Here is a 26,593-nt window from a genome sequence, read left to right as displayed (position 1 = left end):
TTGTATGCCCAAAGGTGTCAACGTCTCATCTCTATAAAGCACCTCCTTTGTCTGTTTTGGGTTGTTTAGTCTTTGTTTTCTGGCCTTGGGATATATATGTGTGAGTGTGTGTGTGTGTGTGTGTGTGTGTGTGTGAGAGAGAGAGAGAGAGAGAGAGAGAGTGAGTGTGTGTTCTTTAACATGACCATAGCATCTTTGGTGTGCTTCTGAGTTATTGACTGATGGGCACCCAAACTTCATCTGACTCTGGTGTAACATTTGAATGAGTGAAACCCAGGAGAGTGGGAGAGGCAATGTGTGTGGCTGCCCAGGATGAGGGGAGGAGGGTTGACAGTCAGAAGATGCCAGCAGCCTGCCCTTGAGGTAGCCCTTTGCTCTGTGCCAGTCAGACTTGGCTCATCATAATCACTCACATTTATAGAGTGCTTTAATGTTTATTCTTAATAACAGCAGCTAACTTTGATGCCGAGCTTTGAAAACACTCATTTGACTCTAAAAAGAATAATCATTCCTGGCATTTATATAGTCCTTGAAGTCTTCCAAAGTGCTTGAAATCCATTATCTTGTTTTATCCTCACAACCATTGTGTGCTAAGATGATTATTCTTGTTTTGCAGATGAAGAATCTGAGCCTTAGAGAAGTTAACTAAGATTCCATGAACTCACAAAATAGTAAAGGTCAGAATTCAGGATTAGAATTTACATCTCCGGACTCCAAATCCATTGCTCTTTCCATTATAACACACTGCCTTTCCGTTGTACTTTCCTCATAAAAACTCTGAAGTGAGTAGTATTATTATCCTCATTTTGCAGATGAAGAAACTGAGGCTTAAAGAAATGAAAAGACTTGCAGCCACATAGCTAGTAAGATTCAAAAGATTCAAACCCATGGGCCTTTAGCATGAAGTTCAGGTAATACTTTATTACACTCTATTTTACTGCTCTAGCAAAGGTAATAGCTCTGGAAACACAGTGGTACCTTACAAATGTATATTGATTGATTGATGTAGTCTAATGGTCATTAACCTAGGTCTGAGTCCTAAGACAATGTGACCATCGACACTAGTCACTTTAATCTTAGTGTCTTAAGTTTTTATAGTTTAACTTTTTTTTCAAATTTAACTGACATTTTATTTTTTTCAATTACATGTTATGAAAGTTTTCCAACATTCATCCACGTGCATATGCATATTTTAAAGTTACATAATTTCCTTCCATTCTTTCTCCCCCACCCCCAGCAGTGCAAAGTCAGGTGAATATTATACATACATATTTGTGTTTAACATGTTTATAGTTTAGTAATTTTTGGTATTAGGAATTAGGATTAAGGGAAAAGAAACCATGAGATAGGAAAGAAATGCATGAGAAATTTTCAAAAAGTGAAAATATAGTGTTCATTCAGATTCTGTAGGTATTTTTTTGTTTTGTTTTGTTTTGATTTTCTTCCTCTGGATAGGGATGGCATTATCCATAGCCAGGCCCCCAGGGTTTTCCTAGTTCTCTTAACTCCTGAGAGGAGCTGCATCCATCAAGGTTGATCAACTTACAATGAAGTTGTTAATGAAGTGTACATGATCTCTTGGTTCTGTTCCCTTCAATGCCTTAAATTTCTTCAATCTTAAAATGGAAGCAACAACAACAACAATTGTTGCTCTTTCTATTTCAAATAGCCTTCTTGAAAAAGTACTTCTGTATTTCATAAACTAGGGCAGCAAGATGGCAACACTATAGAACAATGAGTCTGGAATCAAGATGACCTGAGTTCAAATATGACCTTAGACATTTATTAACTGCGTCATCCTGGTCGAGTCACTTAACTTTGCTTCAGTTTCCTCATCTGTAAAATGAGATGGAGAAGAAAATGGCAAACCATTCCATTGTCTTTGCCAGGAAAACTACAAATGGGATCACAAACAGCAGACTGATCAACAAAAGCAAGATCTTTTGAACTGCAGCTAAAATATGAGAATCATTATGGTTCTTCCAGAGATTATTCCTAAATTTCAATATGACTCCAGTCTTATTTTATAATATGGATTTAATTTAATGAATGAGAGATTCCAGTAACAAACTCTGGAAACAACCTGCATATTCAAAGAAAAGTCACAGAAGAACTAAACAAATTATGGGGTTAGTAAAATGGAATATTATTGCTCCATAAAAAGTTCAAATATGAAAGATAAAAAGAAATATAGTATGGCTCACCTGAAGTGATCCAGAATGGTGAAAGTAAAGTTAGGACAACTCATCTGCTAAGTCCCACTCTATAAAAAATGTCTAATAGAAACTTCCAAATGCATAGAACAGAAATAGGGAGGACACAGAGGGAAAGTAAGAAGTTGTATTGGAGTTTGTGTTTATTGTCAAAGTTTATATCTCTTATTCCTCTTCATTCAAAATATAGCTAGCTTGGAGTTTTTTTAAATTTTATGTGTGATTTTATCCCTTATTTTGTTCCTTTCTCTGTTGTTTATTGATTGAAGCTGTTTTTAAATTTATGATAAAGACTAATTTTTTATAAAATAAAAAAATTACAACACCAAGTCTGAACTGATTCTTGACTTCCATCATCTGCCAGTTTTGCTAATGGCATTTTCATCTTTACTAACATAATGTAGTCTCTCAGCACTCTGAGCACCTCTACAGTTCGAGTTCTTTCTCCAAACAAGTTTCCCAATTCCTTCTTTCAGACAACATCTTCCCTGCCATGAGGCCTCCCTACACCCTTCCATCCTCTGATCAGTACAAATTCTCGATTTCCACTAAAGCACGTTTTTGCAAGGTTGCAATTGTCACATAGCCCAGGAGTCTAAATGTAATTTCAAGCTACCCACTGGTGATATTTGATGAATAGCTTTATCATGTTTGGTCTAGTGTTTCATTTTTCCTACCTCAAATGAAGAGGGGGAAATCTATGTCTATCAACTTCAGCAGTGAAAAATGTTCTGTTTGCTTCCAGCCTAAATGAAACTCAGTCATCAGGTTCAACCGGTCTAAGAAAACAGTGAATCATTTTATTTTTAAATCATTCATGAACAAAATAAGCCTATGTTAAGATTGTGGCAGGTGTCTAGGGAATGGGGAATAATTGAATGTATTGATTGATTTGCTACATTCAATACTTAGTAGCAGGGTTACTTTGGTACCCATTTAACCTCTTTGACCTTTATTATCTTCATCTACAAAATGGACAAAATAATATCCATCCTGCTAAACTCACAAGGTTGTTGTGAGATTCAAATAAGAATAAACGGATAAGATCACTGAGCCTGGAGTCGGGATGACCTCAGATACTTGCTGCTTTACACTTTTCCCTGCTTGCCTCAATTTCCTCATCTGTAAAATGAGCTGGAGAAGGAAATGGCAAACCAGTCCAGTATCTTGGCCAAGAAAACCCTGGACATGACTGAAACAACAATAACAAATGTGTATGCACACACACACACACACACACACACACACACACACACAAAACTTTGCAAACTTTGAATCATTATATTTATAAATCAGTATACAAATCACAGTTTTCAATATTGTTATAGTCCCAATTTAAGTTGATACAATAGATCCCCCTTCTCTTGAGATAAGAAAATGAAACATTAGACCAAACATGTTAAATTTGATTCACAACTATCACCAGTGGTAACTTGGTCTTACCCTACTTGTAAGTAGTTTAATTTCAGGTTCAAGAAATAGATCTCAAGTTGGTTGCTATCCTGCTATGTTCAGTGTTCTGTGGACCATTTCAAGTAGAGATAGTATGACTCCCTTTAGTAACTGAATAACAAAAGCATTGGGATTTAAGTTCTTCTGTAGGCTTACTACAAGTTACTTAGGTTTCTTGTTTTTCTCTTCTTAGAAAATGGCCTGGTCTAAAGAATTGTCATGCTGTTATTATTCTTTTATATTTATTGTTGTGTAAGCTGTGGTATGGTTGGATAAAATAAAAGCTTTTTGTAATTGAATTACTGTATTAGCACATAAACTCATCTCTGGACTCACAGAATGTATCTTCTGGACAACTCCAGTAGCTGACAAGGTGAAGGGAATGATATATGTGTTCTTCAACCTGTTCCCATATGAGCTTTTGATTTCTTTTGCTAGATCTTCATATATTTTGATAGCTTTAAAATCATTATCTCATTCTCATCATTTTTCATAAAGAGTGAAATGAGTTCAGATAGAAGTGATCTTGAGGCAAGTTGTTATCTTGCTATTTTATCGTATATTAGATTTTCTATGTACAGTTATGTAGATGGATGCAATTTTTATTGTGTCCAGGATATTGTTTAGAACATATTATATGCTTGGTAAATGCTTTATTATAAATGACAATAATAATAATAATAATAATAATAATAGAAATCTATGGTTAACTGAAGTTTCATAGGCTAATAGATTTCCTTGTAAGGAACCTTAGAAGTAAAACTTTAAAACATACTAAATTATTTTGTCTGGAGGTAGAAAGTACCTTAGGGCTCATCTAGACCCAACTCTGCTCTGTCTAGAATTGAGGAATATGAAGTTCAGAGAGGTAAGTTCATATAGACAGGAAACAGCCAGAGCTGGAATTTGTACCCATCTCCCTCCTTGAATGTAGGACTTTCCCCTACAACTTGATGCTACTTTTTCCACTTCCTTAACTCGGTAACTAGAACATAATGAAGGAAATTGCAACTTTTTAGGATACCAAGGATCCTGAATGCATAAAGGATTTAATTTGAAATTCAGGTGTGTTTAGTTCTGTATATAAAAGGTGTTGCTCTGCTGTCTATATCTTACCCTTCAGTTACTTAGGTTAGAATATGTCTGGAACTCCAGATGTGCCCTTGAAGCTTTTCATTTATTTAAATGAAATCCTTGATATGTGTTTGTTTTCCAGTGATAATTCATTTTTCCTGGAATATAGACTTGAGGTTAAAATCATCCAATGATTTGAGAAATTTGGTTAAATTGAACTTTCTTAAATTATGCTAAACCTCAAATTAGAAAAAGATGGTTATCTGGGAAAATGTAAGACTTTGCTTATATATACCAATACTCATATTTCTTTAGCATATAAGATTTACACAACATTTTCCTTCAACTCTATGATGTTGGAGTAAGATATAAGTAGTCATATTTGAGATTCAAGGATGCCTGTGGTCACATAGCTTTGTAATTGTCACAGCCGGCATTTAAATTAAAAGTTGGGAAGTGAATAGAGGACTAGTTTTAGAGGTCCAGTATTCAAATCTAAATTCTGATATTTATTAGTTAGGTCAGTACTGACAAAATATATTCCTTCTCTTGGTCTCGGTTCCCTATCTGTCAAACAAAGGGAAGATGAACTAATAATAATATATTTAAGGATCTTCCTAAAATGTGATAATGAATCTAGCTATCTTTTTACTATCACAACAGTCTTTGTTATCAGAGTAGAGAATCAATGCCTCTGGTTACTTAGGACCTTGTACACTTTTTTCTCTCTGTGCCCTCACTTGAGGAAATATCATTGCATTTATTTTCATTTTGCTCAATAAGGAAGTCCTCTCAGCAAGTTTGATTGCTATGGGCTCAGTTTCCCATGCTTGCATTGTATGCATTTTAGTAGTGACTAAAGCTTGGAATGTCCAGGATTCGAGTTGATCCAGATTTGGGAATTAACCTAAAACTTCCTGTATGAAGTAGAAAAACGCAGTAACATTTCTAGGAAGGTCTGAGCCTTATGTTGCTGTTTTATCATCCAGAAAAATGGAAGCTGATTTGGGTTGTGATTGAGCCCCTCCTGCTTTCATCTTCTGCCAACCCTAGGGATGGATGACTTGTCAATTCCTAGTATTAATGAGGCTCCATTCCTTTGGTTGAAAAGGACCATTATTTTGAATTAATGGAAATATACTTCTTCTTTCAGGTACCTAATTCCATGCAACCACATGATGATGAGTCAAAGATGGGCTGTGAAAGAAAGAGATTGCTATTCTGTTTCTGCTGCTAAGCTGCTTGCTCTGACCCCTGTGTGCTGCTCCAGTGGGATCACCCTGACTCTTGGGAACCAGGAAAGGGACTACATCCTTTGGTCCAAGTTCATGCACAAGGATTCAGGTGATAACTTGCTTGAAGTTGTCTTGACCCAAAGAATATGCAGGTTCTTTTTTTTTGTATTTGAAATGTCTGTATCTAGGTAGAGAGAGAGTATTATGTCATAAATCCAAACAAGTGAAAGTTGATTCTTCACCTTGTGATTGACCAATTTGGAATTATGATTCTTGTCCTTTATGTATTACATACATTCAGTAATTAGGATCAGATAAAATAAACAGAGGTGTTTCCTCATTTATTGCTTCTTAATCTTTGTTTTAGGGAGGATCCCTAGTGCCTCCTTGGAGTTAGAACTGGTAAGATATATTCCAGCATGTCTCCAAAGTCAAGTTTAATTATTTACATAATATCCAAATTTGAGCTAGATAATATTGAAACTCCTTGATAACCTGATTGCATTTGACTTGATTCCTAATATGCAGTTATAAAGTATAAGTATTGGGAAAGAAAGATGGCAGCCAGCTATGATTGCTGCAGGGTGAATGTGAGCATATGCTTCATTTTCTACAAAGATTTAATATAGAAGTTGTGCATTTTGACTGACCAACTTCATAATATACTGATAAAGAAGGTGACATCCTAGATCTGCTCAGGTGGGTGGAATACTATATTTGTGGTGTAGTTGGTTGGTTTTAGGAATTGAAAGTGCAACTCTGTGAATTATATCTATATCCATTTCTATACACTCACACATATCCATATCAATATCATCTATATCTATACCCCTCTATAGCTTCTATCTTTTTAATATTATCTCTTGTAAGTCTGAATTTAGGCAATGCTTCTTAAATAAGATATCAGGTGAAATATATATATATATATATATATATATATATGTATATGTTATATACACACAGGAATAGAACTATTTATAAGCTGTACTTAGGTTTCATAGGAATCTCCCCAATATAGATATATTGAATTAAAAAAACATTTATTAGCACCTATTATATGCTTAATAATAAATGTTTAGGGCTTGGAATTAGAAAAGTACAACTGAAATGGTCCTTCATTTGAAGGACATATCTTTGAAATAAAAAAACTATGGTAGGAAAGAGGAGAAAAGAGTTCCTTGGCCAATCTATTCATGTGTGCAGATGGCTGCAGAGAGAACATGTGTTTATGCATCTTTAGAATTTCTTTAGGTGATCCATATGTGAAGAAATCCTGACTGCATCCTAATGTCCAGGGAAGGGTATATCCACTATTGGTACTCATTCTTGACTCTGATCCAAGTTTTGTCTTAAAACATAATAATGATGGGGGCGGCTAGTTGGCTCAGTGGATAAAGCACCAGCCCTGGAGTCAGGAGTACCTGGGTTCAAATCTGGTCTCAGACACTTAATTACCTAGCTGTGTGGCCTTGGGCAAGCTACTTAACCCCATTTGCCTTGCCAAAAAAAACCCATAATAATGTTGTCCTTCATTTTTTGAAGAAGACTATAACATCAGGGAGGTGGTGCCATGACAAGCACTTGAACTGGATTAGAGTGAGGGGAGCTGTGCTAAATCACCAACCTCACTTTCTCTTCCAGAGCCATCTGGGTCGAGTGGCCAGATATGAATCAGGATGACTGGAGATAGCCCAGGATGTGAGGCAATCAGGGTTAAGTGATTTGCTCAAAGTCACACAGCTAGTAAGAGTCAAGTGTTTGAGGGCAGATTTAAATGCCTGTCCTCCAGAATCCAAGGCCAGTGCTCTATTCATTGCACCACCTTCTGCCCCATGTTAAAGCATAAATCGTTATTACATATTTTCTTTTTATATCACCTAAATTCCTCCCCCCCCACCTCCCTATAATAATAGACGGCAATCATTAGATATAATAGAAATATAGTGCCTTGCTTGGAATCAGGAAGATCAGAGTTAAAATATTGCCACAGACACTATGTGGCCCTACATAAATCATTTACCCACTGTTTGCCTCAGTTTCTTCATTGTATCATCAATAGTATCATTTACCTCTCTAGGTTGTTTGAGTATTAAATAAGATTTTTGTAAAGAGCAACACTTGATACATTGCAGGCATTTAATAATGCTTCATTCTCTCTCCCTTCCTCCCTTCCTTTCTTCTTCCTACCTTCCTATGTAAATCATTTAAGGCTTTGTCATTTACACTCGTGTGACCTTGGACAAAACATTTTTAGATTGATCATTTGAAGGGTTGGGTTAGATGACCCTATCGTTCCTTATAATTTTAAATCTTTGATTCTCATGCATTATTGCAATACCATTCTGCCATTGAATTCACCTCTAAATAGATCAAGAGTTCTTAACCTGGATCTCTTAATTTCAGGGGGACTATGAACTTGGATGGGTAAAAAATATATTTTCACTAATATGTAGCTGAAATTTAGCACTCATTTCAATTATTAAAAAACACTATTCTGAGAAGGGGTCCATAGATTTCACCAGGGTGTCCTTGACAAACTGAAAGATTAAGACCCTTCATGAATGGATTCTCCTGCTTAAGAAAGTTATCATCTTATTTGGCTTGGATACATTTTCAGAAAATATTGTTTCCTTATGAGTTCTTGGTATTTGCATATTTTTATGTGATAGAGGGCCCCTGTAAGATGGATAGGATCATGGTGTGTCAGGCTAGAAAGAGCTTATCTGGTCCAGCCCTCTTCCTGTCTTTGGTGATTCTGTGTGCTAGGACATAAAGATAGCTTCTCCTTTCATTGATTTTGCTGGGCAAAGAGAGAGGATCTCATATACTTTGCTAGTTGCTTATTTCCATATTTGCTTCTCTAGACTATAAAAATAGAGCCCATCTTTAAAAAAATTTTTGATCTCCAGATCCACCATTGGCTCACATTGCTTTGGATGCTTGAAAGCAGTACCCTTTGAAGCTAGGAAACGGCCTTTTATTGCAGGAGCTAAATTTTTATTTTTTAAAATTTTCTTCCCCCAAGACATTAATTTTATTAGTATCAAATGGCAAGTCAGTGAGTTTGCTATTGTGATGATACATCTTAAATTTTTGTTGTATAATAAATCATTTAAAGTTTGCAACAATTGTTATGGGGTATGAGCCCCAAATTCCATCCTCCCCATTTCCCTCAATAGTAGAAGTGTATAATGAACTAAATGCTGTTCAGGTAACCTGAAAGATGTACCTACCTCCTTCAGATATATGACTTCAATGTCAGAGAAGATGTGAATATTAGGAGGAAAAGCCTGTGGTGTCTGGAGTTTTTTCTGGATTTCTTTTGAGAATTATTTCATCTTTGTAACACATTTTTCTCAAGTAGTATTCAATTTATGAAGCATTTATTAAGGCCTGACATTCAAAAGGCATTATGCTCTATGATGAAGGTCATAATTACAATGGTAGCTGTTATTTATCTGGTACTTTAAGATTCACCAAGGCTCACATCTCTTACCTCATATCTCTCACCTCATATTTTCCTTATGGCAACCTTGGCAGGTACTGTTATTGATCCCATAGATGAGAACATTTAGATTGAGAGCGCTTAAATGTCTTAGGTCATAAAGCTAGAAATGTCTTAAGTCTAAGGTAAGATTTGAACTCAGATTTGCCTGTATTCATGTCTAGTACTCTATCTAACCACTAATGTTTTCATTAGTGTCAGGGATTTCCAATGAGGAAACTGCCTCTCCAGCAAAAGCTTTATGACTGTTTTTCAATTTATTGTCTTAGAATGATCTAAGGGGGAAATGTATCTTGCCTGGGCAGGATCACACAGCCAGAGTATGGAGAGGTGGTCTTTGAACTGGGTTCTTGCAGACTCTTGAAGTTAGAAATATTAGGCAGAAATGAACAGTGTCTTCCTTCTGGAAACTTCCATTCTGCTGAGGAAGAAAAGTTATCAATGTGGGCTCATGTACAATGCCTTAAGGTTTACAGAGCACTTTCCTCATAGCAACCCTTTCAAGTAGGTAATGCAAGTGTTGATGTCACCATTTTACATAGGATATTTAAGAGGCAAGTGGTCCATGGTCACACAACTAGTAAGTCTCCATGCGTTTTGTTTGCCCAAATGTGGGTTTGAGCAATAATAATGAAAGTTAATGTGGTCACACACACACACACACACACACACACACACACACACACTCATTTTTAATTGGAAGAGAGGAGAATATGGTTTTAATGGTGAAGAAACAGGGAATATTATTTTAATGTGCCACTCTGGGAAACAAGGATAATTGTCAAGATGAAAGAAGTCTTTCCTGCTTTGGCAAGAAAAATGTGGATGAGGAAATATTCTATCTTCAAATTTTTCCCTTTCAGATCACAGACTAAATCCCATGAATGTTTGTGGCAGTGGGATGTTAGGGTGCCCATTGGTTTATGGTGAACATTGCTTAGCACAGTACTTGACATACAGTAATAACTTAAAAAGTACTTATCGATAGACTGACATTGTAATGTTAATGAACATACAGTAGGCACTCAATAAATGCTTATTGTGATATATTTTAATGAACATATAGTAGGTATTTAATAAGTGCTTATTGATTGACTGTGATATTGTAGTGTTCATATAAGAACTGAGAACTGGGGCGGCTAGGTGGCACAGTGGATAAATCACCAGCCATGGAGTCAGGAGTACCTGGGTTCAAATCCAGTCTCAGACACTTAATAATTACCTAGCTGTGTGGCCTTGGGCAAGCCACTTAACCCCATTCACCTTGCAAAAACCTAAAAAAAAAAGAACTGAGAACTTAACTCATGATCATGGTGTAGTTTTAGGAGACTTTGGCTCCCCCAAATCTCAGGCTGCAATGCTACTGCAATCTTATTTTTCTAAGCTTCCCCTAGTCCCTCTATCAGTTTGGAGAACTTCAGGTGTAGAAACTTCTTCCATCCAGAACTTAAGGTCTTATAGAGTTGTCTGGAACATTAAGAGTGTGACGTGCTTAGGGCCACACAGCTAATATCTAAGAAGGACAAGATTTAAATTTGGGTCTTCTTGACTCCAAGGGCAACCTTCTCTTGATTATTCCCTGCTACCTCTCAAATGAACAATACTTAATAGTAATAACATGTTCCTGTTCTGCTTTAAAGTTTACAAAATACTTCCCTCTGCCCCTTCCCCTCTTCCAAGCATCCTCATGAGATAGATAGTTTGAGTTCTATTTCCTTGTTTTTCAGATAATGAAGCTTATTCTTAGAAAGGGGAAGTGACTTTACTGAGATCATATTGTTAGTATTGGAGACAGGATTTGAAACTAGGATTCCTCATCCAGTCAGTGCTCTCACTCAACCATCTTCCAATAAAACTCTAAGGAAATAAATATTTCCCTGTACACATTTCTTTCTGAGAGAGCATTTAATTTTTGCATTGTAAAGATTTTTCCATCCAATAGCATATTCTACAAGTTGCCACATCTTGGCCCTTCATCTCCTCCTTTTTGGTTTGCATTCTTCTGTTAGCAAAGTCTTTCTTTCTTGTTGAACTTTTTTTTTAATCAAAGAAAAGATCATATTATACTTTGAACTGTGTTTGTCTTTCATTTCAGGACCTGGAGAACAGCCTCCTCCTGGGGAAGTGACTCCCTCTGCCTGCATTGTAGAATATGGGAAAGCCTTGGACATCAGCTACCTTCAGTACCTTTGGGAGGCCCATAATAACATCAGACACTGTATGAAGGACTGCGAAGTCTGGTCTGCTCTTTATGATGGAGAATCCCCTGATCCTGACACCTTTCTCTCCATTCTGAAGGAGGACAACAATAAAAATGTGGCCTTTCCAGAGCTGAGGACTCAACAGCAGTTGTCTGGTCATACCACATCTCAGCTCACACACAAGAAGCAGAAGAGCCAGACCGAGTTGGAATGGGATGACAGCTATGACACAGGCATGTCTGCCCAGGCAAGGGGAAGCCCCTCTCACCCTTGTGAGGATCTAGAGACCCCAGCTCCTCCAGTCCCCATTGATCCCCCCAAGCACATCCAGGAGATGAAGAGGAATGCCATCATGTTGTTCAAAGGCTCTTACATTGAGGAGTCTGACTTTCAGGATGATGTCATGGTTTACAGGCTCTGTGCTGAGAAAGATGCCCAGGACAACCATGGTGTGGAGGGGAAGCCTCTGAAGTCCTCAGGATCTCCCCTGAACAATGGGCCTCTTGATAATCCCCAGCCACAGATAGATTCTGAGGAAGAACAAAATAGAATCAATTCAAGCTTGGGTCATGAAGACCCTGAGGAGGAATCCTCCCAGAGCCCTCCCAGGGTGGCCTCACCATCTATCTCTGGGTCAGTCCTTGCTGCACCACTGGAGGCAGACCATGATTTCAGTGTGATGGCGGTCAGCCCGGATGGTGAAGATTTCATTACCGAGTGTGAGAAAATCATAAAAGAACTGGACTCGGGCTCTGAGGGTTTGATGGAAGAAAACTTCCCATCTTCTACTCTCACCCTTCCTGTGCCAGAGGAGGAAGGAGAGAAGAAGGAAGAAGGAAAAGAAGAAGAGGAAACAAATGAGGCAGATGAAAGAAAGGGAGAAGAGGAAGATGAGGATGACTTTGAGAATTTTGTAGCTGAGGATCCTTCCACAGAAAACTTACCTTCCCCATTTGGGGCAAAAGATCAGATAGCCTTTCCTAGTCGTCATGTGAGGACTCAAGGGGCACCCTTTACAGGTGAAGATTTCAGCAGCTTTGCTGCTTCTTTTTTTCTGAGAGTAATGATATGTATTGGGGCAGGAAAATAATATGGGAAAGAGTAAGAGTGTCATTCGGTGACTCAACATGATATGAAGGTATTTTATGGTATTATTTAGTAGAATTTTTTTCTCTTTTTGGTATTAAAACTTTCTTTTAATTTCTTCAAAGAAAAACATAAATCCAAATATATAAACAAACTTTCATTTCTGCCATACAATTATAAAATTAAATACTCTTATTTTGAACAATGTCAATAAAACGAAGCAGTAGAATGTATGTTCTTTAAATAGAAGTAATGACAATAGCTAGTATTAATATGGGATCATAGAATTCATGTCTGAGAGGAACTTTAGAATTGCTGGATTATTTTCAATAAAGCATTCGTTCTGGTTTAATAGTATTTCCTACAGGCTTTTCCAGTGAAGTGCAAATTCTCAGACAGGTCCTACTCCACTGGAAAGGCTTCAAGTACAGTGATGTAACTAGGCAGACGAAGTATGTCCCTTGCCTGAGGATGAGCTCAACTAAATTCAGCCAGGTTTCCCATCTGAGAGGCTGGCCAAAAAGAGATGAATTTTTTGCCACAGCAGCTCTCCAAGACCATCTACTTAGACCAAGTGGTTGGAATCTACCATGATCAATGCAATACCTATAGCAATGAATTCATGGGTCCTTGAAGTCATTAGAAGTATAGGAGGTGATGATTGGTCTCATTGTCTAATTGTCTTGGCATAGTGACATGTTTAGAGTTGTCTCTGATGTATCTGGATCTATGATTTCATGTCCCTGCCAGAAAATTCCCCCTACCAGTGCAGGTTGACAGCTATTCTACAGATTCTAGAGTTAGAGAATAAAGTTGTTGAAAGGCTAAATAGACTTAGAGGAGGGTCTGGAGTGCAGACCTTCCTGACTCTGAGGACAGCCTTCTACACACATACCCATACACACACACACACACACACACACACACACACACACACACACACACAATCATACATACAAACACTTACTTTTCCTCTCACTCTACAGGGACCTGTATGTATCCACAAACACACATTAGTGGTAGAACTATCTGAAAAATATATAAAAAACTTTACTCTGCATATATATGTATATAACTCCACAGGGTTTTTAAAAAATTTTCTCTTTTAACATTTTCCCTGGTTTACATTACTTATGCTCATTCTCTGTCTTATCTCTTCATCTGTTAACTATGTATTAAAAAGAATGAATAGTTTCCATCAGTCTAACTGTAATCTAATGGTATCTCCTATTTGCAACTCCATGTTTACTCTGCCAGCAGGTGATGGTAGAGATTCTATGAAGGCAACATAGTTGAGATGAGCAAATTTAACTACAAATTCATTACTAAAAATAGACAATTATTAATATCTCTGTTAAAGACAAGGATACATTCCAATGATATCTTTGTCAGCAACTTCACAATTGGATGTAGTAATAATATAGGAGATATGAGATATGTTCCTTGATGAACCAACATGGATTTTAAGGTTACATACTAAAGTATCATTCAATGGGACTTAAAACTTATAATTTAGGAGTCTTGGGACAGAGGAATGGGTTCAAATCCCAGGATATGAGTCAATAAAACTAACTTTTGCATAGTCAGGGAAGGAGATAGACACAAGTTTGGAAGAGAGAGGACCTTTAGTGGGGGAGGTAGATTTATTGTGAGGGTAAGCAGTAATAGTTGTAGACCAGGCTCATTCTATCCATGGTACTAGTTAGGGGTTTGGGAAGCATAGAGATGTTTTTTGAGCTATAGATTCTCCCTTTGATCCCTTTCAAATTACTCTAAAGCAGGAATGATCATTTTTAGTATCATGGTCCTTTCTGGCAGTCTGATGATGCCTATGGACTCCCTGTTCAGGATAAATACATAAAATAAGATACATGGGCTTATAAAGGGGACCAATTATATTCTAATAGTTATCAAAGTAATTTAAAAAAATTCCTGACTCCCCAGCAATTTTTATTCTAAAAGAAATAAATAAGTTTAATCTTTGGGATCAACAAAGCAAATTTGAATAAATTTCAGGGGTTCCTATATCAAGTAACCTGCTTCTATTTGCATAACTCCCTAATAGCTTATTAATTAATCCCTGTGATACCTTTAATTAGCAAAGGCATCTAATTTTACCTTTCTTTCCGTAATTGTAGGAACCCCCTTTTTTGTAAGAGGAAGTAACAATTGGGAAAATCAGGAAAGATCTCTTAAAGGAATTGGCACTTGAACTGAATCTTAAGGGGAACTAGATATTTTAGGAGACAGAACATTTCATTTTTGGGGGGACAAGCCTATGTAAAGCAGAACTGGGAAATGGAATATTGTATATGAGAAACACTGTGGAGGCCAATTAATTGGAACCTAGAGTTTATTGGGAATTGGATGTTTCCCCTTCATTTTTAAAGATACAGTTTGGGTTTTGATTTTTTGTTTTTTGTTTTTTAATCTAGTCTATGTATCCCTAAAAGGAACAAACATCTCCATCACTCAGTTTCATTCCTTTCACAGCACAGGCTTTAGGCTAAAGTTATTTTTTAATTTTTTTCTCTTTTAAATTTTATGGTGTTTGTTTTTAATAGACTGCTTCTGTTTCATTTGAAGGGTTTTATTAGCTTATACAGCCCAGTGCTTGCAGAGAGAAGCATCTAGTGATGAAATCTGTTTTCATTTTCTTAAACTCATATTAATGTTGGCCCACTCTTCTTAAGACTCTACCATTCATCAAATCTTATGTACTTTCATTACAAATAATGTGTGGTTTAGGGGGTGTCATCAATAGCTAAACTGAAAAACCAAACCCACAAATTCCCATTACTGTTATTTACTGTGACACTTTGATGGTAAAAATCTAAAACTTCTACAAGTCATTTTGTTGATGCTAAATCTCTTCTTTCATGATTTTTCCTGTCTTGAGTGAACTCAGGATGTAAAATGTACTAGTCTTCTGACACAAATGAGTGGAATTTTTTTTTGATGTCTTGTTTTGTAATCCTATTGCTGCCATAGTATACAACAGGACTGTGGGATGCCATTCTTTCTGACCTAACAATTCAGCAATGGTTATAAACCTATGGTTAAACCTGGAATGAGAACAGAAGGTATCCTCTTTTCTTTTTTCACTGTGATGATGCATGACCTCAGGATGATCTCACCCTTTCTCTTTGCTCTGTGTTTTGGCCCATTTAGTAGAGGATTAATATTGTCTTTTAGATATATTACAAAAATCTTTAAGCATCTCAAGCCTCCATTGTCTGCTAAAGGTATATTTTAGCATATCCCATGCTTAGCAGTATCATGGAGAATAACTAAGTCTTGAAAGTATGAGATCAGTACAATTCTACTTAATCAAACAAGGTTTTGTTTAGCACTGACTAAGGGAAGAGGCATCTTGCTGTGGCTGGAAGGTTGGCCTTAAAGTCAGGAAGATCTAGGTTTGAGCCCTACCTTGGATGGAATGACACCAACATACACACAAGTAATTTACTTTCTCTTGGTAAGCAACTGAAGCAACTGTCTGAGTCTATGAGTTAAAGTTGAGTTTGTTGATCTCCATTGGTAAAGGGAGTTTCCACACTTGGAACTGACCACTGAGATGAGAGCTCAGATCTGAACCTTGCAAAAACAGAAAAAGCAAGGCAGGATGCTAAGCTTTAGTACTAAAGAATTAAAAAAAGAAAGAAAGAAAAGGAAATAGTTCCTGCCCTCAAGAAGCTTAGATTCTACTTAGGGGGATACGGCTTGTAAGGGAATATGCAAAACAAAGTAATTTTGGGGAGATAGATGGAGGATGTATCAAGAATGACCTTGTATAGCAGTTGATACCTGAACTGTCCTTGGAAGAAAGCTTGAGATTCTGAGAAGTAGAGGTAAGGAAGGAAGGTATTCCAGCTATGGAGATGTTCAATACAAAGGGAAGGAGATGAGAATTAGAGCACCACATATGAGGAACTGAAAAGGCCATTTAAGGAAATGAATGTATAGTGAGACTAAAAGGTAGTTTGGGCCCAGATTGTGAAGTCATTTAAAAGCCAGGGTGATTTATTTTTTATCTTAGAGACATTTGAGTACCCCCCCAGAATTACTGAGTACGGCATTGACATGTTCAAATCAATGCTTCCAAAGTGGCAGCTTTAGGGAAGATGGCCTGGAGTTTGAAGAAATTTGAGCCAGGAACATCTGTCTCAAAGGCGTGGCAGTTATCAAGGGGAGAGGTCATCTAAGATTGTGTATGGGTAACTAGAGGGGAGGGAGAGGAGGATGCCAGAGATAGGGTGGAAGTAAAAAATGGCAATATTGGGCAACTGAATGGGGAGGTGGAGTGAGGGACAAGAAGGAACTAAGGATAAATAAAACCTGGGAGATTGGAGTGATGACTTCTCTGGAAACAAAGGTGTTTGGGGAAAGGAGTTGGGTTTTTGGGAAAAACCAATGAATTCTGCTTTTGACAAGCTGAATTGGATGAAGTTTAGGAAATAGCAGTCTCTTTGAAACTTAGAGGTTGGTAATAGAGATGGACAAGGAGTTTGAACCCACACTTTTTTTTAGCTTTTTTTTATAAGTACAAATTTATTTTTTTATTGTTTTTGAATTTACAATTCCCCCCCCAATCTCACTTCCTTCCCCCCACCCCCACAGAAAGCAGTCTGACAATCTTTACATTGTTTCCATGCTATACATTGATCAAAATTGAATGTGTTGAGAGAGAAATCATATCCTTAAGGAAAAAGTGAAATATAAGAAATAACAAAATTACATGATAAGATAATTTTTTTTAAAAAAAATAAAGGTAATACTCTTTGATCTTTGTTTAAACTCCACAATTCTTTCTTTGGATATAGAAGGTATTCTTCATTGTAGATACCCCAAAATTGTCCCTGATTGTTGCACTGATGGAATGAGCAAGTCCATCAAGGTTGAACATCACCCCCATGTTGCTGTTAGGGTGTACAGTGTTCTTCTGATTCTGCTCATCTCACTCAGCATCAGTTCATGCAAATCCTTCCAGGCTTCCCTGAATTTCCATCCCTCCTGGTTTCTAATAGATCAATAGTGTTCCATGACAGACATATACCCCACTTTGCTAAGTCATTCCCCAATTGATGGACATTCACTCAATTTTCAATTCTTTGCCACCACAAACAGAGCTGCTATGAATATTTTTGTACTAGTGATGTTTTTATCCTTTATTCATGATCTCTTCAGGGTATGCACATTTTTATTGCCCTTTGGCCCCAACTCCAAATCTCTCTCCAGAAAGGTTGGATGATGAACCCAGACTTTGAAAAGTTATAAATGCCAAATGGTGGTGGCAAGAGGGAGTCACAGTTACTCCTTAAACCTGATGAATGGCCTGGTCAGATTTGTGTTTGGGGGGAGATTATTTTGGCAGACATTTTAGATTTAGATCTAAAAAAACACAATACGATGTGTTGCCTTTTATTTTAGAATGATCTGCCCTACCTGATTTTTTTGACAACTACCCTATTTTTGCAGGGATTGGGCGGGGATGGTAACCGTTTCTCATTTATATGAGTGGAGTCTTAATAGCCTTGAAAAGGATCTCAGAATTCTTTTTCCCAGTGGTTCCCCTAGTTGCACGGGAGAGCAGGGAAAAACGCACATGTAGCTAACTAATATCTAAGTGTTGTGTTTTTCCCGCAGGACCATTTATCAGCGTGGTGCTGTCGAAGTTGGAGAACATGTTGGAGAACTCCTTGCATGTTAATTTGCTGCTTATCGGGATCATTACTCAGCTGGCCAGCTACCCCCAGCCCCTCCTCCGCTCTTTCTTGCTTAATACCAACATGGTCTTTCAGCCCAGTGTTCGATCCTTGTATCAGGTATGTTTGCCTGCTTCCTATTTGCATCTGCTGCCTGCTCTGGCTGCTCATTTATGAGAGACTCCCCTCCCTCCCTCCCCTGCCCTACTCATCCATTTTTATTTCCCTTCATCCATATGTATTGGCCTTTGTGCCTTGTTCTCATTCCCTCACTTTCCTGCTGTGCTTATTCTGGCCTCAGAGAGGAAACCCCAGCAGAAACTGCAGAGCTTCATTTGGTTTCATGGTCTGAGGTTGCTTTCAAGAAAACCCAGACATTTTTAAATGACCATGATGGGGTTCTCACCCCAAGATGATTTTTATCCTTTGATCTCAAAGAAAACCATAGAGGTGATGCCTTGACAAGCACATGGATTGGACTTGAGTGAGGGGTGCTCTGCTAAGTCATCAGCCTCACTTTCTCCTACTGAAAAGGGAGAGTAGAACTCAATGTGGAGCACAGAATGGCAGAATTCATGCAAAGGGTCATTCCCTAGCCTCAGATCTCTCCCCTTTCTACCCTATCTTCCACACAATTAACAAACTCATCTTCCTAAGGCCTCCCATTAGCTTGTAAGCCCTTTGAGAGCAGGCACTTTCTTCTTTCATAATGTCCGGCAAATAGTAGAAACTTAATAAATGTTTATTGACGGTTCTCCAAAGCACAGTTTTCACCATGTCCCCACCAACATGGACATCTTTCAGTGATTCCCTACTGCTGGAAATTTAAAGTCTCCCACAACCTGGCATCCACCTATTTTTCTAAGCTTTTCAAGAATTCTTGGGTCCATTTATCCTGGTCTGTTCTCTGTGAATGACATTTCCTCTTCAAGTTCCTTGACTTTGTAAAAAAATTACTTCTCAGGTCTAGAATCTGACACATGATAGGGGCTCTGGCTTCCTTCAAAGCTATCAGAGTCCTCATTTTGAGAAGGTCTTTCTATTGCCTTCCCATTTACTAGCATTTTCCTTCTTAACATCACTTCATCTTGCTTTCTATATAATTTGGACTTATTTGTGTATGGTGTATCCTCCCCAGTACAATGGAAGTTGCTTGAGATCAGTCTCATTTTTGTTATTATCTCTTTATAGTAGGCACTAGTTCATTGAATTGAATTGATGCAACTATTTTCTATTTTTTTTCTTAAAGTAAGGATACAATGACGTGACTCTATAAGAAAAGAAGCAATAAATCATAACCTGGGGCATGCTCTCAGATGGTCACTCATATATCTCCATGGGAAGAGAGGACAAATAGGAAATGTGTGGAGAGACACTCCCACAAGGAACATGTGTGGCTATGTCAATCATATCCTATGTTCCCAGTTCTGGCATAGAGAAAAAGATAAATAAAGAAGTAAAAAAAGGTCAAAAGGAGCATATAATCTAGTTTATTAAGGAGTCAGACAAGTGCGTGAGGATAATTCAAAACAATGTCCTAATGACCTTAGACAAATCACAGAACAGCTCTCTGGGCTTGAGGCCCTTTTATCCTAAAATGAGGGGTTGGACAGCATGGTCTTAGAGGTCACTTCAAGCTGGAGATGCTTTGTTATAGTCTTGGAGGGTTACAAAGAAGGTTCTGTGGGAACAGTAGGGAGTCGGGGAAGGGCTTTGTGAAAGAAGAACCAATTTATTTTTCTTCATTTGGGGCAGGTTCTTGCATCTGTAAAAAACAAAATCGAGCAGTTTGCCTCCATAGAGAGAGATTTCCCAGGCCTTCTCATACAAGCCCAGCAGTACCTGCTCTTCCGAGTGGACATGTCTGCCATGACCAATGAGGAAATAACCAAAGGTAATCCATCATCCTTCCTTCAAGGGCATTTAGGGGAAAGGCTGCCTTTTGCCCCCTTCTCAGCTTTTCTCTGCCCTTGGGGTAGAGACCTTTGCCAGGTTGGCCCTCACGGGAGGAGGAGGAGGGCCAGTCATTGTTCCATGTATCTGGTGCAGACCTGCCATGAAAGCCGGCAGCCAGTGCCCACCCTGAGAAGGCCTCAGTGGGGTATTTATTTTGTTAGCTGAGAGTGGTGCACAATGGAAGCTGATGTATGGCTTGCCGTCAGGCCGACAGTAAATAAAACCGAGCATGTGGGCCATGAGGAGAGATTACGTGTGTGTGTGCCGATCCATTTGTTTTTGACTAGCCTGACACAAAGGAGGACATGAGCTCTCTTTATTGTGAGTTTCTTTTTTGGGGGGGATGGTGCTTGCCAGCCAAAAAAATGTGCTTTAAAGTGCTAGGAGGTTAAATACATGAGACTGGACTAGCAAAGTGTAATTTATGCTTGTCCTTAAACTCATGCTAGGGCCATTTTTTTAAAAACAGCTGTATAGGACATGCTGAGGCCAGTTCAATGCAACTAACATTTATTAAGGCTTTATAGAGAGCATCATGTTAGGCACTGGGGAAGATCTAATATCTAGATAAGACATGGTCTCTTCCTTTATATTGCTTTTCCTCTATATTGTGGGGTGGAGGAAAAGAGAAAAATTCAGAGAATGCTTTGGTTTATAGTTTCCTATATTATTTAACAAAGCTGTAGGGGAGCCAATGGAAGAAGTTGTTGTGAACAAGGACCATCAGGTAAGGCTTCCTGGAGGAAGCATTGAGTAAGTCAAGTAAGAATTCAGTAGATGAAAGGGGGTGAGCTTTCAAATCCTCTAGCAATAGGGAACAACGAGATCCAAGACACAGAAAGAAGGAAGCACAGAATGTTTGGATGGCAGACAGTTTGACTAGAGTGTAGAATACATAGAGAGGTGCCACATGGAAGTTGAGGTAAGTCAGGAGGCATTGGATTTTGGAGTTCTTTGAATGCCCAACAAAGATGCTTGAACCTTACCCAGTGGATGACAGAGAGCACTGAAGATTTTGGAAGAGAGGGAATGATATGAGTCCATGTGCAAGGAAGTTTATAAAGGCTGGCTATGCTATGAATATAAAGGATGGATTGGAGCAGGGAGAAGATGGAGGTTGGAAGCTCTTTGAGAAGACTGTGCAACAGTCCAGGTGCTAATGAGAGCTTCTCCTGGGGTGGTATCAATGATAACAGAAATGAGAGGATGAATATGAGAGATGTCATAGGAGTAAAAAATGGCAGGATTTGGTAACCAACTGTTAAAACTGAGGGAAAGAGAATCATTGGTCCTCGTAGGGGCAATAATATGATGGATGTTAATCTTGCTGCTTCAATCCATCATTGGTCTAATAGCGATTCTCTTTTCTTCCAATCCCTGTATTGGACAGTCTTGTCAGTCACTTATCTTCTGAGTAGGGGAGGGATATGGATGATGCATTTGGCTAGGGGAGTTTCCAAATCTCACTGGTCCTTAGTCTCAACAAATAAACCATGTGCTTTGGACGAGGTATGACAGTGAGGACAAGGATTAGGGTTAAGCTCTCTCTCACAGTTTTCAACACTAGAATAAAAGAACATGACCAAACCACATGTGTTCTGTCTCCTCTCCCAGCCTGGGAATTCTGACCAAGCCAATAGGTTAGCTTAGAAAGCTAACAGATAAAATTTCACTTTATTATCTTGATGGTCTCACCTACTCCTAAGATCCTACTAGTTAATAAATCATGATCTTTCATATTCTGTCTCACATAAAATCATAAATCTCCAGAAAGATCCTTCAGAGGATCCCAAAGCTTAGTCTGAGAACCTCTGCTCCAAAAGGGATCTGAGGGAGAGGTCTAACACACCCAAATGCTGCATTTTTTACTTTTCTATTTCTCTGACCCAATCCATTCTTTCTGAGTAATTCCAGCCCTCTATCATTTGTAGTCATTATTTATGCTCTCTTTTGTCCCCACCTAGACAAACTGTGCCTATTATTTTTTCCCTCATCACTCTATATAAATCAATATTTTCAAGTTCTTAATTATCTCAACTGCTTAAAAAAGTCAGCCTCATTTTTCAACAGTTTTTTTGGTCAGTGAAACCCTGGCTACACTGTCGGTGATAACTTGGTATTTACAGTACCTTCAACTTATGGCTATGGTTGTTAACTGTTGAAAATGTTCCCTTTCGTTGCCTAAATCTCTCTTTATTATTATTTACCGAGCACTGCACGGTTCACAAAACTAAGGGCTAAGAAGAGTCCTGAAAAGGTAGACTGACTCACCCACAGGAAAATAGAAGGCATTTTGTTCACTCAAGGAGGCATCCAAGTCCCTTGATAGTGTGGCCATACATATCCTGTCCTCTGTAATATCTCTGTCTTCTTAGCGGTGAAGTGGGGCTGCTCTCTAAGAGCAGGTCAGAGGAGTGACACTGCTTATTCAAGCTTCTGCAAAGAGCCAACTAGAACCAAATCCAGGAAGGGAGACATCCCTGCATCCTAATCCCAGACCATGAATAAAGGCTCCAATTTAGTTGGTGGAGAGGTATGTGCTCGTCTCTCCCCCATGGCTGAAGCTCTATGTCATAGGTCTAAGCAATGCCTTTTTTTAGTTTGCTTGTTTCATCTAGGGCTCAGGAAAGGACACCACAGCTCATTCTGAAGAGAATCAAAGAGATGAAATCACTTGCCCAGCATCATACTTCTTGTATGAATCAGTGCTCCAGATCAAACCTAAATCTTCTAATGCTAATGTCCAATCTGTAGCTCAGTGGCTAGAGTGCAGGGTCTAGAGTCAGAATTAGGACTTTAGTTCAAACCTGGTCTCAGACACCTATGAACTGTGTGATTCTGGGCAAGTCACTTAAACCTGTTTGCCTCAGTTTCCTCATCTGTAAAATAACCTTGAATGTACTACTCCAATAACTTTGCCAAGAAAACCACAAATAGGGTCACAAGAATCGGACAGGGCAGAAACAACACAGCAACAAAACCAATCCATTGTGTTACATATTTGTTAATATAATAATAATATTTGAGTTCAAGGCCCTGTGCTGAACCCTGAGATTACAAGGACAAAATGAAATACAAATCCTGCTCTCAAGGAGCTTACCTTCTCCTGAGGTAAGACATGCAAACAGAGGAGTAGGTTCGAAATTATTTTAGGAAGAAAGGACAAGAACCCAGAATCTGATGTCAAATGATCTGAGTTCAAGGCCATTATCATCTTAATCAAGACACTTAACCTTCTGGGTCCTTAGGTTCTCCTCTGCAAAGTGAGATGACCAGACCAATTGCTCTCTGAAGTCCCGTCTACTTTTAGATCTGTAATCCTGGATTGCTTTGAACAAATTCATTCAGGAATAAGAGGAAGATATCCTTGAGCTAGACCTTGAAGGAAGCTTTCCCCCTAAGCCCACTCCATCTAGTGAGCTTCATTTTTCTTACGACACATTTGTTCTGTAGTTTATCCATCTGAATGCAGTTCACAAATAGGTGGTGTAATCATTCACTAAAGCAGGAGGAACTCCAACAAGGCTTGCCATATCTCAGGATCCTCAGCTGCAAGAGGGAGGCAGCTGTGCCCCTTCTCTATGTTCTCATTCTATTCTCTCTGAGCCTCAGTTTATTCAACTTTTGAATGGAGGTTCAATTAGATACTCCCCAAATTCCAACCCTAAAAATTCTATCATCAATAGCTTCAGTTGTTTGAATGTTACATAGGATAATAAATAACATCCAATGGTGGATTTCTAGAAGTAACTCATTGTATGGTCTTAGTCAAGTCACTTAACTAGATTGTGGTTTCCTTAACTGGAGAACAAAACAAAACAAAACAAAAACAAGGTGATGGTAGAGAGGTGGAAGGGGTTGGCCAATAAAAACCTGTCTCAGCAACTGCATGTTTAGTGAGATCTGAGCTTAAACAAGACAGATCTTAAACATCATCTGATCCAATACCTCTATTTTATAGCTTGGATGATCCTAGAGTTAGAGATGGGAGGGATCATGGTGATAATGTAGTTCCATTTCTTAATTTTATAAATGGATAAACCTAGGAGACCTAGACAAGTGAAGTTACTTGCCCAAGTTTATGTATTTCCAGTAGCACAGTTGGGTCCCCGATCTCTAAATCTAATGATTTTTCCACTGTACGCTACACTCTTTTTTCAGGATAATTGTGAAAATAACCTAAGGGAGTGGGCAAGAAGCTCCCATATTAACTAAGTTCAAGGAATTTTCATTGCATGTTTTTGGAAGTATTTGGGCAGGGAAATGAAATAATATAAGTGAAGTAACCTTAGAAACTAATGGTTTTTAAGACATTATGGTCTTTTAAAAATTAGTGACTTACAGGTACATATTTAACCAAACAGGAAATAGAGGAAATCATAAAAGAAAATGGACACTTTTTACTACAAAGTTTTAGTGAAAACAACTTCAGTACAGCTAAAATGTAAAGGGAGGTTGTCAGTTGGGGGAAAAAATCTTTGAGAAGAAGCATGGTAGAGTGGAAAGAGTGATCGATTTTGACCCAAAAGATCTGGGTTCAAATCTTACCTCTGCTACCATCTAGGTGACTTTGAGAAAATCACTCTAACTGCTCTAGTCCTCAGTTTCTTCACTTGTAAAATGAAGAATTTGGAATAGTTTTTAAAATCCCTTCCATAGAAACCTACAGAGGATAGAGCACCAGGTCTGGAATAAGGAAGACCTATCTTGATGAATTCAAATCCAGCTTCAGACACTTACTGTGTGACCCTGGGCAAGTCACTTCACCCTATTTACCTCAGTTTACTCATTTGTAAAATGATCTGGAGAAGGAAATGATGAACCATTCCAGTATCCTTGGCAAAAAAATTCCCAATGGGGTCACAAAGAGTTAGACATGACTGAAATGACTCAATAACAACAAATCCCTTCTAAATCTATGATTCTTTTATCTCTGATAAAAAGTCTAATGTCCAAGATATATATATATATATATATGTATATGTATATATATACATGTATATGTATATATGGAATTGACAGAATTATATATGACAAAAGCTATTCCCCAGGCAATAAGTGGCCAAAAGATATGAACAGTTTTCAAAAGGAGAATGATAATGTAACATCTGGGCCCTGGAAACCCACTTAGGTTCTCAGGCTGCAGTTATTGAGACTTGAGTTTGAAAGATTAGTGAGAAGACTCATTTTTTTAAACTGGGGCTGCCAAAAAAGGGGGTGGAGACGATGCTCAGTCTGGGTGATGGAGCAGTTCTGGCTGCAGGGTTCTGAGTTACACTCCTCATAAAGGGCTCCACGAATGCTCAGGAAAAGCCCAGTGGGCAGGAAGGTGGGGTATAAATAAATGTCAGTCTGCCAAGAGCTACTTTTCTTGAAATGTTTCACTGTGTTTAAAAATTACAACGGAGGGCTTTCAAACAGAATGCCAGAAAGATTTCTAAAGCTTGTTTAGGGGAGCATTACACAAGGGTCTTACTCATGGGGGAAAAGAAGGGGGGAAGGGGTGGGGACCCTGGCTTCTGCCAATTACTCTGCTTCTGAATTATAAGGAGCACACAGCAAGAATTCCAGGCCCATGAACTTCTCATTTATAACTACTTCTTTTCACACTGAAAAGCCCCCTTTCAGTCTTGTAAAGAGGGACCCCCTGATCTTGCCCTGAGAGTGCTTTTGTAAGGTGGGGGGAGGGATGGGTCGTGCTTCCTGGAAAGTTCGAAACCGCCCCTTGGTCAATGCTCCAAATAGAGGTTTTTGTCTCTGGCATAGTGAGGGGTAGAGAGTACTTGTCTTGGAGTCAGGAAGACCCCTGTACAAGTCCTCCCCTCAGATATATAGCTACAAACCCTGACTATAAATAAACATTGTGCCAGTCTTACAGGATTGGTGTGAAAATCTAAAGAATTTCCATCTTAATGACAATCTGCCTTCAAGTGCTGTGTATCAATTGTTATCATTAGTGAAGCTTTCCAGTAATAAGGGAAAGGAAGTAACATCTAATGGGTGATGGACACTGAACCAAGTGCTTTATAATAATTAGCCCATTTCAGTTTCACAACTCTGAGTGTTAAGTGTTGAGATTATCTCCATTTTACATTGAGAAAACTAAAATGTTAAGTGACTTGCCTAGTGTCACTCCCTGTGACCCATCCTTAATAATTTATAGATC

At 38.3% G+C, this 26,593-nt stretch overlaps 1 protein-coding gene across 3 annotated transcripts in view; it reads left to right on the top strand.

Annotated features, from left to right (window-relative positions):
• FHIP1A (FHF complex subunit HOOK interacting protein 1A) overlaps nucleotides 1–26,593 on the top strand; it is a 352,578-nt gene that overhangs the window by 311,505 nt on the left and 14,480 nt on the right. For all 3 annotated transcript variants that reach the window (XM_074229136.1, XM_074229135.1, XM_074229137.1), the window contains exons 9-12: nucleotides 5,893–6,083; nucleotides 11,575–12,699; nucleotides 18,413–18,591; nucleotides 20,227–20,365. In XM_074229136.1, coding sequence (XP_074085237.1) covers nucleotides 5,893–6,083; nucleotides 11,575–12,699; nucleotides 18,413–18,591; nucleotides 20,227–20,365 — 1,634 coding nt within the window. The remainder of the gene's footprint in view (nucleotides 1–5,892; nucleotides 6,084–11,574; nucleotides 12,700–18,412; nucleotides 18,592–20,226; nucleotides 20,366–26,593) is intronic.

Source organism: Macrotis lagotis, chromosome 3 (assembly GCF_037893015.1).
Source record: "Macrotis lagotis isolate mMagLag1 chromosome 3, bilby.v1.9.chrom.fasta, whole genome shotgun sequence".
Lineage (NCBI taxonomy): Eukaryota > Metazoa > Chordata > Mammalia > Peramelemorphia > Peramelidae > Macrotis > Macrotis lagotis.
The sequence above is the reverse complement of the archived record's forward strand: the minus strand, read 5'-3'. Positions and strand labels throughout refer to the sequence as shown.